Consider the following 16,373-nt stretch of genomic DNA (forward strand, 5'->3'; position numbering starts at 1 on the left):
TAAGCTCTTTAGATATAAACTATGAAATATAATTAGCAAAAATGTATGAAATTACTTCTTTTGTTGGCTGTTTTTGTGTTGTAAGATTCAAGCTGTTTGATGAAGATCATCTAAGTCAGTCATGTGATTCAGTTTTACATGTAATTTGTAAAAATAAAGGTAAAACTCTATTTAAACATTGTAATGACAGGAATCACCAGGAAGTTGTGATCTTCAATCAATACAAAGCAACTACAGTAATGCTGCCTCTGACGCAAGCTGGGACCAAATGGATGACCCAGAAGTTAACGTCACACGCTGGGTACCAGATCACATGGTCACCCAATGTGCTGGCTGTGAGATGGAGTTCTCCATGCTGAAAAGAAAGCATCACTGCAGGTAATAAGTTTTACTTTACCTTCAGGAGAGTATGTTCTTTAGTAACAGTATTGTTATTATCAACTCAATGGTCTTGTAGTGGAAGTCAGCACTTTTATGACTTGAATTCTTATTCTCAATACCTTATCATGCTAATTAGTAAATTTGTACAATTTAATTGGCCCTGTTTTGATTCTATACCTGTCAGGTTTAATTTGAGAGATTTATCAATATCCTAATGTGATAAAGTAGAGAGACATAGAATACATAAAGAATGTTCAAACTGGCAAAATTGAAAATGTAGTAGGATCAATTTGATTGAGTCTGTTCATAAAAATGCAAAAATTAACAGTTACATTGATGTGCTGTCTTTGTAATCAATACCAAAATACTTAATGTCTTAAATTTTTGTTTGAGGAGACACCTAGGACAACAAAACAGTTAAATTGAGGGTTGACCGCAAAACTGTTGTAAGTCCTTCTTTTATTTCATAAAAATTACTGCAGTTTTGTGGTCAACCCTTGAAATATATAATTTGAATAAGAGAAATAGATTCAATTCAAAACTTGACATAGATTATACGATATATATTTTGTTTCTTTACATTGATTTACAAAGTATTATGTGTATTTCAGAAACTGTGGTAAGATATTCTGCCACAACTGCTGTAAGGAAACGATCCCGCTACCACATCAGATGATCAACACAAATGAGAGAGTATGTCAGGTGTGTTATACCAAACTTACAATGCTTCTCACCAAGTCCGTCATAGAAATGGACAACGGAATCGGCGAACTTAGTCCACTGGCTGCTGCAGCATCCAATTAGAAATATATAACAATTACCACGTTTTGTTTTTTGAAATGGATAACGGCATAAAAGACCTTGACCATTTTCAGTATCAAACTCTAACATATAGAAGTGGAAAGTGGTACAGTAGAATTTAGTCACCCTGCATCAGCATCCAAATGGAAATATACAATTACCAAGTTTTGTTTTTTGAAAAAGATAACAGCTTTTTTTTTGGGAGCTTGATTTTTCGTGCTGCTACAGCATTTGATAAGAAATAATACACAATTATTAGGTCGGTTATAGAAATGGGTTACCATATCAAAAAACTGAGAGAGGAATTGATTAATTAATTAATTGATACTCTTGTTTTGCATTCTGGAAGACTTTATCTTTTTCAGAGGAGCAATTTGAAAGTGTTTTTGTCTTCATCATGCAGAGAATAGTGTGTGTATTTGGACAAAAGTTGCAATATAGACATATATTTTACTTAGTTTATAATTGTTTTTGGATTAGCTCATATCAGAAATGCCAAGACATTCTTGTTTGAAATATATATCACTTAAGTCTAAAAGATTTGATACTCATATTATTACCAAGTGCTTTATTAACTGGCAAGCATTCAAATTCTAGATTTCATCAAAAAGTTTTGCATGTCATTTTGTTTTTGATATAAAATCACAACATTTTACGGACCAAACCACAGTTAACATCAGAAAAAATCTGGGAAATAATCATCATAACAATATTAGACTATGAAATAAACAGTATGAATTATACATGAACACTTGCAAATTGCATCAGAAAAGATATTTGTTCCATGTTGCCATAATAGTTGAAGTGCTTATGTACATTAAGGGAAACAAATATTGCTATGTGAGGTGTGTCCATAGTTTATAATGTTGTAATAGCATAATGTCAGCGTGTCCATCTTTTATACATCTTATATCTGGGAATACTTGTGTATCATCCATCTACTAATAGATCAGAAAACAGTTTTTTGTTTCATACAAATTTCCCCCTAAACACCCCTTAAATGTTTGCCTTTCAGACTTTCCTGTCATCACTTGTCTGTAAACTGTATTGCATATATAAAAAACAACAACATTTAATGAATTACCCTCAAAAAAGGAAATTTAACTTTTAATTTCCAATATTTTCCATCTTCTTGCTCATTTTTCTAGAGGAAGAAAGTATTATGTTTTTTTCATTTGGCTTTAATGGTTTATCTTTTGTAGGGTTATGCCATAGGACAGACAAGGTATCTATTAGTTTATCTGTTTCACATCAGCTTGTCAACAGTGTAAAGTCAGGCCAGTTTGAAATAATCCATGAAATCTGTCTGGCCAGGCTTTATACTGTAGGCTGTTGATTTAAACCTCTTGGCAATGTAACCCCTTATAATAATAAGCAATCCTTAAATAAAGGCTAGAGCAAATTCATCACCAAAATTACGAAATTATGGTCACTTTAGAGAAAGTTTACCAGTTACTTTAATCTAAGGCTAAAGTGACTGGTAACTTTTCTAAAGTGACAGTGGCCGTTATATTTATCTGTCTTTTCTGTCCGAAGTAAGTAGATAGACTCAAGAGAGATTAACATCCTAATAAATTACTGTAAAACGTTTTCAAATTGTTATTTAAGTTCAACTGAAAAATATCCAAAAAGTTCACTCTAGCTGAAAAAAAATGTAGCCTTATAATCAAGCATTTTTTAATTGTTGCAGGCTGTTAGTTTTATTGGTTTATTGGTCAGACGTTTATTAGACAATCATTTGTTGCCAAAAATCAATCTACCTTGGACCTTACATTATAAGAAATGGTTATTTTTCCCTGTTCATATATTATGTTTTGTTTAAAGTTGTTTTTCTTGAAAGATTTGATGAGATTTAACTTTTTGAGAAGATTCTTAATTTTAGAAGTTTCAATTACAGTCTGACCCCGGTTATTCGACAACCCTTTATTCGAATACCCGGCATTTTCCGAAGTAGATCGGCGGTCCCGTTTTTATCTCTATATAAATCAATATAAATTCGAGCGTATTTTTCAAAATGCATTATCCGAATACCTCCTATTTTTCGAAGTAAAATTTCGGTCCCGAATTTACAATTATGAAAGAATTTCACACCTATTATTCGAAGCCAGACTAATTGGCGCAGATCGACTCGCTAACCGGTCGACTTGTGAAAAATATCAACAGTCATGCCTGTATTTAGACAATCATGATAATAACCCTTTGTGTGTTCTTTAATCAACTTTAATTACCGAAAATGAAAAGCAATGCACCGTGTACGATTTTGTTACTGTTATTGCGTGAAGATGACAGCAATAATTTTCATATATAGATAGATAGATAGATAATTTATTGACGTATACATTCAGTACATAGTCATATTACACACATTTATATAGTACAATCAAACACAATATCATGGTACATGAACAAAGTTGTAGCACAAATTTTCAATTTACATATTTTTGGAGAATGAACGTTAACACCATTTAGTACTAAAGTGAGCTTATCTATTATAAAGCGTTTACATTCTTAAAGATATAAAAAAAAAAAATGGATTTTAATCTTAATCAAATGCTGTGATAAGATACCGTATATGTAAATTTGTCAAAACATCCTAAACATTTTTTTAATTAATTGTAACGCTACATGAGAGCCTTTATCCTAATCCAAAATACCAGAGTTTAGCTGTAAATACAGTTGTAACAACACGGCCATTATCAAAGCTTTGCGCGAAACGAAACAATACATAATGTAGAATAAAATGCAAGTATTTATGTCTTCAATGTCAATACAATAATTTTTACGCATCTTTTCTTTAATATTTATTTTTCTCAATTGATTACAGGAAGTAAGTGTGTTGTAAAAGGAAATTTACTATGATTTGTCAAAGTGGAGTAGTTTCGGTCTATCACAATATTCCGATTTCGATTATTCGAACACATCGATTATTCGAAGTAAATATTCAGTCCCAGGCACTTCGAATAAACGGGGTTGGACTGTATAAATATTGAAATTTAAAGTTTCTGATGTAAATTTAATTTTCAGAATTGACCTTAAATGCAGATTTAAAATTAGGACCTGACTTAGTATCAGCACAAGATTTAGTTTCAGAGCTAAATTTAGAAATTGACTTTAAACATTAGATCCAGCAAACTAAATTTAGAACTCAACTTTATGGTTTGAGATCTAAGTTTAGAACTTTATTTGGATGGTTATGGACTTCTGGTTGAACAATGGATATGTAAAACATATGTTATTTTGTAAGTTTTATTGTTTACTTTTGTATCTGAACGTTATTAAACTATCTGTTGAATATTTGTATAAATATTTTTGTAGATAAAAAAAGCAAATACTTTATATGCACACTAAAAGTTTGTGTTAAAACAAATGCCATAAGATTGTGTTTACTTTTTAAGTTAAGCATCAGGAGAAGCAATAAGAACTTGTTTAAGCCCTTCCCTGCTGGGTCCGGAAGTGATTTACCTTTGCCACCGGTCTCGAGCCAGGCCAGTCTGTAAATGAGAATTGAAAATTGACAGTTTCAAGATGGAAGGTGAACAAATACATTTAAGAAAAATCAATAGACTAAATGTGGAATTAGAATTGCCAAAAGATATGGGTCAGCATAATACATGTAATATGTAACTTAACTCCAATTTAATCAAATAGAAAAAAAGCACCTTATTTCTCAAAATGATTAATTGATGAAATAAGAAATCTTGACAAAAATTAATGTACATTGTTAAAAGAGTAAATAAACAATTGTTTAAGTGGGAGAGGATGTCTGGTTTTTTTTTTAAAGTTTAAAAGACTCCAATTTATGCATGGCATATCAAAATTGGTCCACAGCTTTCCTATGATCAGATATTTTAACTAGGTCAAAAGGTCAAATGTCAAGGTAGTTTAACTAGGTCAGAAGGTCAAATGTCAAGGTCATAGTGACATTATGTCTCTTTTATGTAATCTAATGATGATTATAAAACATCTGATGTTTTTTGACATGTTTTGTTTGATCTCTTTGTAATTAAAATTGTAAAATTGCATAAATTGTAAAAAAAATGAATCTACAAAGCAATGGAAATGTTAATTTGTTTTTAAATTTTAATTTCAGCACTTTACATAATGTTATTTACAATGTATTTTTTTGTTCCCTAAAGCTGTGATTTTTGTTCTCATACTTTGTGCTTGAATATCTCTTATATTTTTGTCTTGTTTTATGTACTCAACTGAAGCGTAGCTCAATTTCTTTGTAAATTATTGCAGTTATTAATTATTCAGAAATTCTTTTAATATATTCATAGCATACAATTATAATGACCTAATTAAGCAAACAATTTTATTTTGTTAATTGTTGAAAGTAAATTTGATTAATTTAATCTTTTCTTTTCTTTTGGAGTAAAAGTAATGATCCTCATTTTGTATGTAGAGTTAATATTTTCTAAATCATTTCCATCATTTTAGTAACATGATTATTTTGTAATTAAGGGAACCATGATTGTAAGTTTTGGGGTTCATGAGTCATAAATGTATGAACAAGGGAACCAATCATGATTGTACTAGGGAACCAGCCGTGATTGTGTTAAATAGCAAACCATTCTTAAACAGTATGAACTAAATTTCATTTTGTAAGTTCCAGGGAACCAGTTGTGGCTGTATGAACTAGGGAACCAGTCATGTTTAGATGAACTAGGGAACCAGTCATGATTAGATGATCTAGACTGGGTGAACTAGGGAACCAGTCATGGTTTTGTTTATGTGATATCATTAAGCTTCCTCATTATGATTACATGTACATCCAGTTTGACTGCACTATCTTCTCTATGGTAACTGTGCTTCTATATGGTGAAATACGTGACAAATTACTCAAAATAAATCATATTGAGCTTACATTGTGTTTTCTTTTGTATAACCCAAATAGTGCTGTCAAAGTATGGCATTTTTTTATGAGTGGCGGCATGGCCGATTGGTAAACGCTTCGGACTAGTAGTCTAATTATCGCTAGAAACTTAACACTCATTGCTCAGTACTGGTTGGTTCCAGGAACGAATTCGAAAGTCTATAAGCTTATAGCTTCCTACACAATCGAACTAAAATAAATTCTGTATAAACCAAGTATACGATTACATGCAAATTGTGCTGTTCCGTTTTTGAGACATTAAAGTTAATATAAACGTTTGCATAAATGAGTAAAGATTGAAGTTTTAAACTGCTATTAAACTGCTGCTTAATAATTGCAAAATTAATAAGCCACGGATTTTCAAGACTTCCAGTTTCAGAATCTGGATACAAGTTTGCCTCAAATTGTATACAAAATGTTTTACAAAGATTCTTTAATTGCTTTAATGATACTTTCTGTTACGCGATTTTTTGTCATTTTGTTTGATTATTTCAAATGTGGAAAAGGTAAAGGCCGAGGAGGATGTACCAAAACTTTGTTAGTAAATGTTGACCTGTACAGTTGAAAGTTGTACCAGTTTATCAAGCAAGCACGTTTAAATATGGTACAGCAGGAACGCGGCCCAGTAATAACACTTACTTCAAACTTGTCTCTTTTTCGCTTCATATTTAGAATCTAAATTTTTCCTAATATTATCTCTATAGACTTCAAAAGAAATCAAATATTTCAATTCCCGTATAAGACATTAAATTTCTTAATCACTTAACCTGGTATATTCATCGCGGGAAAGAATCGTTCTTACATGTCTTAAGGTGCTAAGATGGCATCTTTAACGAGATGCACACAAATAAAAAAGAATACTTCCTGGAATGTAAAGAAAAAAGTCTTTAGAATGGTTAATATCCGCCTAATAATTAATCTTTTATCAACACAATTATCAAGATATTTCTCAATGTTCTTGCCAGAAATTCACGGTTATTCAAGCATATTTAATGGTACCTCCTTATTCCGACTCACTTTTTAGTAATTGCGTATGTACCACTTGCACATTCGTCGCGGCCCTTACTTTCCTATGCATGGATTTGTCCTCCTGGAAATATTATCTAATCCAACTGAGTTCTTAGTTCGTCAAAATCTGAGCTATGCGGCGGCTAGTCATGTGTGGTAATATTAAGGCTTGCCAGAAAGTCTTGATGAACTCACAGGTGGCAGTATCAGTGTTTGGACACCCCACCCCTATCTGCCCCTGGACCCCTACTACAACCCTGAAAAAAAAACAATTCAACACTCTAAGGCTTACGATAAGGTACCAAATACAAAACCATCGTCAAAATTATAAAAAAAAATCCACATCAAAACTATAGTTTCTAGATGTTCATTTTTGCCAAACAATGTGGACACGGGAAATCGTTGTTTGACCTCAATAAAAAGAATTAGTATCCCACAAGCTTATCTTTTCAACAAAGATTCTTTAATTGCTTTAATGATACTTTCTGTTACGCGATTTTTTGTCATTTTGTTTGATTATTTCAAATGTGGAAAAGGTAAAGGCCGAGGAGGATGTACCAAAACTTTGTTAGTAAATGTTGACCTGTACAGTTGAAAGTTGTACCAGTTTATCAAGCAAGCACGTTTAAATATGGTACAGCAGGAACGCGGCCCAGTAATAACACTTACTTCAAACTTGTCTCTTTTTCGCTTCATATTTAGAATCTAAATTTTTCCTAATATTATCTCTATAGACTTCAAAAGAAATCAAATATTTCAATTCCCGTATAAGACATTAAATTTCTTAATCACTTAACCTGGTATTCATCGCGGGAAAGAATCGTTCTTACATGTCTTAAGGGTGCTAAGATGGCATCTTTAACGAGATGCACACAAATAAAAAAAGAATACTTCCTGGAATGTAAAGAAAAAAGTCTTTAGAATGGTTAATATCCGCCTAATAATTAATCTTTTATCAACAAATTATCAAGATATTTCTCAATGTTCTTGCCAGAAATTCACGGTTATTCAAGCATATTTAATGGTACCTCCTTATTCCGACTCACTTTTTAGTAATTGCGTATGTACCACTTGCACATTCGTCGCGGCCCTTACTTTCCTATGCATGGATTTGTCCTCCTGGAAATATTATCTAATCCAACTGAGTTCTTAGTTCGTCAAAATCTGAGCTATGCGGCGGCTAGTCATGTGTGGTAATATTAAGGCTTGCCAGAAAGTCTTGATGAACTCACAGGTGGCAGTATCAGTGTTTGGACACCCCACCCCTATCTGCCCCTGGACCCCTACTACAACCCTGAAAAAAAATCAACACTCTAAGGCTTACTATAAGGTACCAAATTCAAAACCATCGTCAAAATTATAAAAAAAAATCCACTATCAAAACTATAGTTATAGAAAGGTGAAAAGACTATATGTTCATTTGCCAAACAATGTGGAACACGGGAAATCGTTGTTTCGGCGACTGAGGCGCATTCCGGCATCAATAAAAAGAACTAGAATCCCACAGCTTATCTAATTCAAGTCCGACGAATATCAATATATCGATTTTTTCTGTTTCACGATAATTTTTGAATTGTCTTAGCCATTTTTCAGTCTGATACCTGGGTTGAAATACGTGATCTGATTGGATGAGCCAAATTGGATGTCCAATCAGATCGCATATAACACACAGGTATCAGAATCCCAAATGGCAGCGACAAGTCAAAAAATACCGTGAAACAGAAAAAAATCGGAATGATATTGATATTCGTTTGACATGAATTAAGTAAGCTGTGGAATTCTAGTTCTTTTTATTGATGTTAATGAATGATGCAGCGAAAATCCCGCCGGAATGCGCCTCAGTCGCTGAAACGACGATTTCCCGTGCTCCACATTGTTTGGCAAATGAACATATAGTAGGCTTTTCACCTTTCTATAACTATAATTTTGATAGTGGAAATTTTTTTTATATAATTGTATCGGTGGTTTTGTATATGGTACCTTATAGTAAGCCTTAGAGTGTTGAATTATTTTTTTCAGGGTTGTAGAGGTATAGCTGCTAAAGCCACGGTAATTAACAACAAACGAAACCAGCTGAAGAAACGCAGTTTATCACCACCGATAAAAGTTCAAAATCTATTTAAACAATTAGAATTGAAAGATTCATCAATGTAGACTGTCAAGAACAGGAATAAATAAGATCGACTACGACACGGACTGGTAGAGTTATACGATTCATCAACAAGTCAATTAAAAAAAATGTCCCAAAGGTTTGACAGATTTTAACTCTTTGAAATGGCATTTAACGTTACTTCAATTATAGATTTAAACTTATTAAAGAGCAAAAGATGAGCAAATGACCATGTACAGTGTATATTTTTGGAGCCTTATTTTCCGTACAAAAGCCATAGGCACTTGGTTTCGGGATAATATAACCCTTTGAGAGGTTTGTAGAACTCAAATATAATTGAATGTTACAATCTTTTTAACGTAGATGTCTCTTTTCTAAAACGGTCATTTTTTCGATATTACTGTGTTTTTTTAGTAATATCGGAAAAATGACCGTTTTAGAAAAGAGACAAAAGCCGGTAAAAGCGATCCGCAAATAACAATACAAATCCGACTACATTGTATTGTTAAGCATGCGCAAACCAGAAATAAGTAGAAATAAGTAGAAACGAAAGTTGAACTTTTTCAACACGAAATAAATAAGCGTAAAACAATAAATCCACCTGATAACAGTTCTTACCAACAGTGTCAAATGAAAGGGAATAGTTAAAACTTACTAGATATAGGTAATATTCATTCCAAGGTTGGACGGTTTATTTGTACAAAAGATTTTACCATATAGATCTACATTTGTTTGTAAAGACTGTGTAATGTTTCGATTTAAAATATCAGCGATTGTTAAAGGTACTTTTGTATTGTGTATCGAATTGATTTTCCACGCGTGTAATTGGATAAAATTTGCACCGAGTGTGAAAAAGGCATTGCATTCCTTAAGTGTGTTTATTTATTGTATAGAAGGGTATATTTGCCGTTATTTCTTAATTATTTGCTTATATTTTTCAATTATTGATAGAATGTCAAGCTCCTATTCTTAGATCTAGCAATGTTTTATATGCAAAGACATAGACATTAAATACTCTTAGAGTGTAGAACCGCCCTTAACCGCCCATGAATATAAAACTAAATGCAAACATATTTTAAGTGTACATAAAGTGCACCAAAGTCCTATATGTGATATTCGTTTGTTTAGTTAGTGATGAAATAATACACTATCAGGTAGAATATATTGACTTTTCATTCAGAATATGTTCATAAAATTAATAGATAATCATATAATTATATTGTTGGATATAATAAACTATGCTTCTTTAAAAACGATAACTTGATAAATTTGAGAAACATATTGTTAACTTGGCATCAAACTATGTCTTATAGCCATATTAATCAAAGGTTTAAAACATAATACTAGTACAAAAAAACTTACATATAATGTTAACTTAAATAATTTGTTTGTTTTGTTTATATTTTCAACATAATGGTGGCTCAATTTAATAGGGTGTTTTCAACCTCAATATACGTGTATATTTAAAATACATTTTAGAAAACACTAAAACAATGGCTGAAGGTACAGTAAATTCTGATGACATGTTGCAGGACTCAGATGAAATTGAAGAGGTTGGCTGTGAACAATGTGAAAAGTATACTGGAAAATATGCGGTCGCCTCTGGACTCTGCCTGCAATGCACAGAATATATGTGCTCGATTTGTATTGAGTACCATGCACGATACATGCCTGGACATAAGATTCAAAATAAATACAACATGCCTAAGGACATATGCAACGTGAAATGTTCTGACCATTCTGATCAAGTAATAAAGTTTTATTGTCCAGTATGCGATAAATTTGCATGTATGACTTGCAAAGGTACTCAGCATCAGTCATGTACACAAATCGCACATTTGCCGGCAATTGTCAAAGATATAGAAAACTCTAGGGAACTAAAGGCATTAGAAGAAGAAATGGAGGAGATATCTAAAGACACGTGCGAAACAGAGCTACTGCTGGACAGTAATAGAAACTTTGTCAAAAACCTTGAAGATTCTGCAAAGTCAGTGATTAATGAACACAAAGAAGAGCTTGTAAAATCATATAATAAACAACAAGAAGGTAACATTGAAGAATTTGATAAGAAAATGAACGAAATTATTGAAAATCTTAAGAAAGAAAGACAGGCAAAAGTTGAAGCAGCTGTAAAAAAAGAAAATCAATTTAAGCAGACGATACACAAGGTTGCATGTAATGTATTAGGAATTGTGGAGAGAGTTACAGATGACGAAGTGAATAAAATAAAGAATTTTTCTAAACAAACCAAAAATATATCAACGCAAGTTCAAAGCGTGAAGTCAGATATTGAACTGAAGAAGAAAACACAGCAGAGATGCAAGTTGTTCATGGCAATGAAATCTGCTCAAAGACAGGCAAATGAGTTAAAACAGAACATGTTTGCTTTACGAACAAACACGAAAATACAGGTACAGCCATTTAAGGTTGAAACTACCGAAATCGGAATGACCACAAAACAACTTGATACAAGAAAGTCTTTCTTTTCGTTGAAGCACATACACGTTTCAAACAGAAAGAAAGTGGCAACATATATGTATAAAACAAATCTGCGATCATTTGAAGTTTCAAGTATGTGCCTCCTGTCAAACACACAGCTTCTTGTTGCTGATGAAAAGAAGGAGTCTGTCCTAAATTTCAGTGACCTAAATCATGGAAAAGACGACTTTAAAGTGATTAATATTTCATCCAGACCTGCCATGGTTGCAAAGTGTGAAGAAACTGAAGCAGTTGTCACACTTCCAAATCTTGGAACAGTAACATTTATGTATTTTTCAAGCTCTAACAAGTCTTTGATTAAGACGGAAGACATCAAAGTCGGTCGAAATTGTTATGGAATTGCATGTTGCCAGATGAAGCTTATTGTTTCTTTCCTTAACCCTCCACGAATTGAAGTCATGTATAAAACTGGCGAAACTATAATGACTTTTGATACAGATGCCGCAAATATGCCTATGTTTTCCGCACCAAGGTATTTAGCTGCCAGTCCAGAACATACAAAAGTATACATTGTAGACACAAACAAAAATGATATAACCAGTATGACATTTGATGGTAAAATTGAAAGTGTATATCAAGATCAGCAACAAGATGTTTCACAAATCGCAGTTGATTTGTCAGGATCTGTTTACGCGTGTGGGAAGAGATCGAACAATGTAAATCAATTGTCAAATGATCTTAACCTGGTGAAAACACTTCTTGATTGTTCTGATGGTATTAGAAATCCTGGAAGCATATGTTGCAATGAGAGTATGTTACTCATAGGAAGCAATACTTCAAACAAAAGTTCTATAAAAGTCTTCAAAGTATCATATGAATAACTTTTCAAACGTTTGGCTAAAGTAGCAGGCCAATGACGTCTAAATGATACCAAACCAGTCTGTATTTCCCTGCATACGCTGTTGAATGTGGTGGATGCAGTCATTTTAAGCGTTCTGTAATTGAAATAGCCTTAATGAACATATATAAAACAGTTTTTTTTAAAATGACATACCAAACTGTTTGTGTGTTGGAATTGTCAAAATAAAGGAACGCGTAATGTACAGCTCTCAATTATCGGGTGCTTACTCATGGATGTCTCCGGTTTTAACATTGATTATGTAATTTTTGAAAATGTTTTTTATTAAATATGTATAAATGTTACTTCGTTGTAAAGTAATGTAACAGCTGTAATAGTCTCGTTTTAAAATTTAGACCATCTGATACTGAGGTCTTAACACAGTACTGACAATTTCACAAAGTTGTGCTCTCTCCAGCGTGTCCAGGTTATCTCTCGTTTTCCTTCTTTTATCAACCCTAGTTTTTAACACTGTTAGATACTCAAAGTATTCATATTTTCTTCTGTATTGTAAGCTAATTTTCTTCTTTTTGGATGATTACTTTGTTGCGTTTTCAAGTCCGCACGCTCGTCTCTCATAGGTCATAAAATACTCTCTCAGTCTCCTTAGTCGATGCACATGAGTGATAATCTATAGGACAAACATGGAGTTTGTAACAAAGAAATCTCATTATTGTGGATTCAGTGTTTGAAGATGATCTAACTGAAAGTGATTTTAAAGACACTTTACTTAATTGTATTCTTAAAATTCTTATATTTTAAGCACCAACAGTCATTATGCAAATATTCTGATGCGTGTTCATGTATAACTAAGTTGCAGTCGAGCTTGTTCATGGACGGTAAAGGAAATTGCCAGTTACCGTCCTCGCCCCCTAGCACCGGCTTAAGCAGAATTCAACATTTAACATGAACTTGTACAATTTTGAATTTTGAAACATCCGCAGATGTGTTCATACGGCGGTTATCATTGAACCTTCAATGTGGCACGTAAGTGCCATTCCATGAAAAGCGGCATATGGTCCCCAAGTTAAAAAAAAATGCGTGTGCCCTAAACGAGAAAAAAAATGGCGGAACTTAATAGAATGGAATTTTGAAAGGGGATCTAAGGTTATGAAGCCTGCGCATCACAGATATAACGTCAAAAGACAAATTTAAAAAGCAGGCCACATACCCTAAGTGTGATTCAACAGAGTCAAGTGAGGAATACTGGAACCACCCAACAAGAAAGATGCCGAATAGAAAGAACTAAAATACCACAAGCACAACAATAATGAAATCAGTCACGTAATTTGTTTAAGGTCATTATGACATTGAACCTTTTCCCAAAATGACTGTGGTTAAAAGGATTTATCAGGCACGTCCAAAAAGAAAGTGTGTGATTTCTACGTCATTACACATTGATTAAATGGACAGTTTTATATTACTTCATGTTTCAGTGACCATTAATATTTACCCGAAACTTGAATTCCAGATATAACTTAAAAAAACGTATATTAACGTACTTAGTGTGAACTTCTTATGTTAATGAAATTAGACTAAATGGCGAGATTCAAGTTTTGTCCCAGTGACATTTGACATAAAAATGTATGTCGCAGTTACAATTCGTCAAGATGCATTAACATATAAACATTGAAGTTTCTATGTAAATGTCCTTTGCTGTTATTGACCTTGGATGTTGGCCTTTAATCCTTTCAGTTAGAGCGGAAAGTAAACAATTCTAGGCGCATATACTGTAAACGCTTGTATAAACGAAAACATCATCCCAAGGATTAAAAGGATGTCGATCACCGGCCGCCCAACCGATCGACATCATGCATCAAAACAATATGATCTTCGAAGGTGGCCTAACTAATTGATTATATTGTTTATTCATTTTCACACTTATAATACGAGAATATCAGGAGCTATCACATAATTATGATATGTTCCAGTGTATTAACGTTACTTCAACTTATGCATCTCTGCCTATAATGCCTTAAGATGGTATTTTACTGAAAATAAATAGATCGCACTTGTACATGTACAATCCCAGTTTTATACGGACGAAGAAAAATATCTGCGTACCTTTTTATGCATCTTGTCGTCCGTCTGTTAGTAATTCCATGTCCGGTCTTTATCTTTTGAACCGATGAGAGGAAATCAAAAGGAAAACACATTTTCGTTTCGTTATGTGAAACCTTAGATATTTAGTAAGTAGCATTTCCTTATAGTATAGAAAAACACAGCTAACCCTCTTTAACCCAGAGCTACTATATTTACCTAAATGACATTTAAAACGTTTTATGAATGATACACCTAGGGTGTATAATACCCCCACTCTGAAGGTCATTAAGTATCATATTGATACACGTTTCTTGTTTGGGTTTCTTTATTAATTGAAAGATGAATTTTGATTTCACAAGCATATTTTAACATTCGGGCAAAATAAATGTATTGTACCACCTTTGAAGTGCTCTTGTTTTTATTGGAACAAGTTAAGTCATTTAATCTTGTTTTTCATTACCATTACTGTATTGCTTAGTTATAAGCAGTCAAATAAATATGAGCAAACTTGATAAAAGACTACCCAAGAATGCTACAGACAAAGTTTGGTGATCATCCATCAATTAGTTAAGTAGAAAAAGACATTTAAAGGTATTTCTATTTTTAGCTTTGGTGGCCAAGGGGCCATTCAAATTAATATGAGCAAACTTGATAAATAAATATGAGCAAACTTGATAAAATAATACCCAAGAATTCTACAGACAAAGTTTGGTAATCATCCATCCATTGATTTTGTAGAAGATGTTTAATTTTTTTCTCTCTATTTTTAGCCCTAAGAAACCATTAAAAGGGGCCAATCAAATTGATATGAGCAAACAAGAGTACCTAAAAATGCTACAGACAAAGTTTGGTGATCATCCATCACTTAGTTCATTAGAAGAAGATGTTTAAAGGTTTTTCTATTTTTATCTCTGTTGACCCCTAAAAGGGGCTAATTGAAATGACATCAGCAATATTCAACTCTGACTGTCATTATGATGCTACAGACTAATTTGAAGTAAATCTGCTCGGCAGTTTCAGAGAAGAAGACGATTGTTGACACAAGACGACGAACGACGGACGCCGGGGCATCCCCCTATAATAGTAATAGGTCACCCTAAACCTTCGTTTCTTGTGAACTAACAAACCATTAAGCACACAATTAAAAAGATGACGACAGGATACCCATACAAAATATATTTCACAGTAAGAAATGAGTATGTTTTAGGTAAATAGGGATACATTTTTTCAACCTATATTCTAGGCTAAAATAAACATTACGAATTTTATATCTGATACATGTGGTTTCAAAGCGTTTAAAAACATCTCACGCAAGTTCGTGGTAGAAGTTCTACAACGTCCATTTCTCACTTTATATCCTGATTTCGTTTTTGACAAATTACATAATAGAAAATCTTCACCATTAATATAAGCTCTGCCCATTTTATATATTTTAACACATTTTCACAAGGACATAACAGAGTTCCCGTTTCCGCAATCATCAACCAATGACCATCTCTATATACATCCGTTTTACTTTTCTCAATATAAGTAGCCATATATGACTGTTCAAACACTATATCCGATACCTTTATATTCAATAATTAAGAACTGCGCAAAAAACCTGCATAAGCTAAAATAATAGCACAAATGATTCTTTGATTTTTAATATTTTTCTTTTCGTAAAGAGAATTATAAACAGCCAAAATAGTTCCAACTGTAATTGGCTCTTTTCTGTTTACAGGTTTTGCTAAAATTCTTTTAGCAGCTTCTAAAATATTTAAATTAATTTTAGAATCAGTAGGGGAAACTAAACCATTCAAATCATGGAACCATTT

General features: G+C 32.8%; 2 protein-coding genes across 2 annotated transcripts; both read left to right on the forward strand.

Moving 5' to 3' along the window:
• Nucleotides 1–190: 190 nt before the first annotated feature.
• LOC132751608 (myotubularin-related protein 3-like) lies at nucleotides 191–6,048 on the forward strand (the record flags this gene model as incomplete). The annotated part of the gene is given in 2 exon segments (XM_060741795.1): nucleotides 191–378; nucleotides 993–6,048. Coding segments are annotated over 2 exon segments (381 nt in total), but the record flags the coding sequence as incomplete, so codon positions are not given.
• Nucleotides 6,049–9,703: 3,655 nt separating this feature from the next.
• LOC132751609 (uncharacterized) lies at nucleotides 9,704–12,836 on the forward strand. The gene is made up of 2 exons (XM_060741796.1): nucleotides 9,704–9,840; nucleotides 10,656–12,836. The coding sequence occupies exon 2, from the start codon at nucleotides 10,670–10,672 to the stop codon at nucleotides 12,494–12,496; it is 1,827 nt and encodes a 608-aa protein (XP_060597779.1). The 5' UTR covers nucleotides 9,704–9,840; nucleotides 10,656–10,669; the 3' UTR covers nucleotides 12,497–12,836.
• Nucleotides 12,837–16,373: the final 3,537 nt, after the last annotated feature.

This window comes from Ruditapes philippinarum, unplaced genomic scaffold, assembly GCF_026571515.1.
Source record: "Ruditapes philippinarum isolate M1 unplaced genomic scaffold, ASM2657151v2 ctg9328_1_1_1_1, whole genome shotgun sequence".
NCBI classification, from domain to species: Eukaryota; Metazoa; Mollusca; class Bivalvia; order Venerida; family Veneridae; genus Ruditapes; species Ruditapes philippinarum.

Excerpts from the sequence above, each read along its gene's own strand:
- LOC132751609 (XM_060741796.1), top strand. The coding sequence starts at position 10,670 with ATGGCTGAAGGTACAGTAAATTCTGATGACATGTTGCAGGACTCAGAT.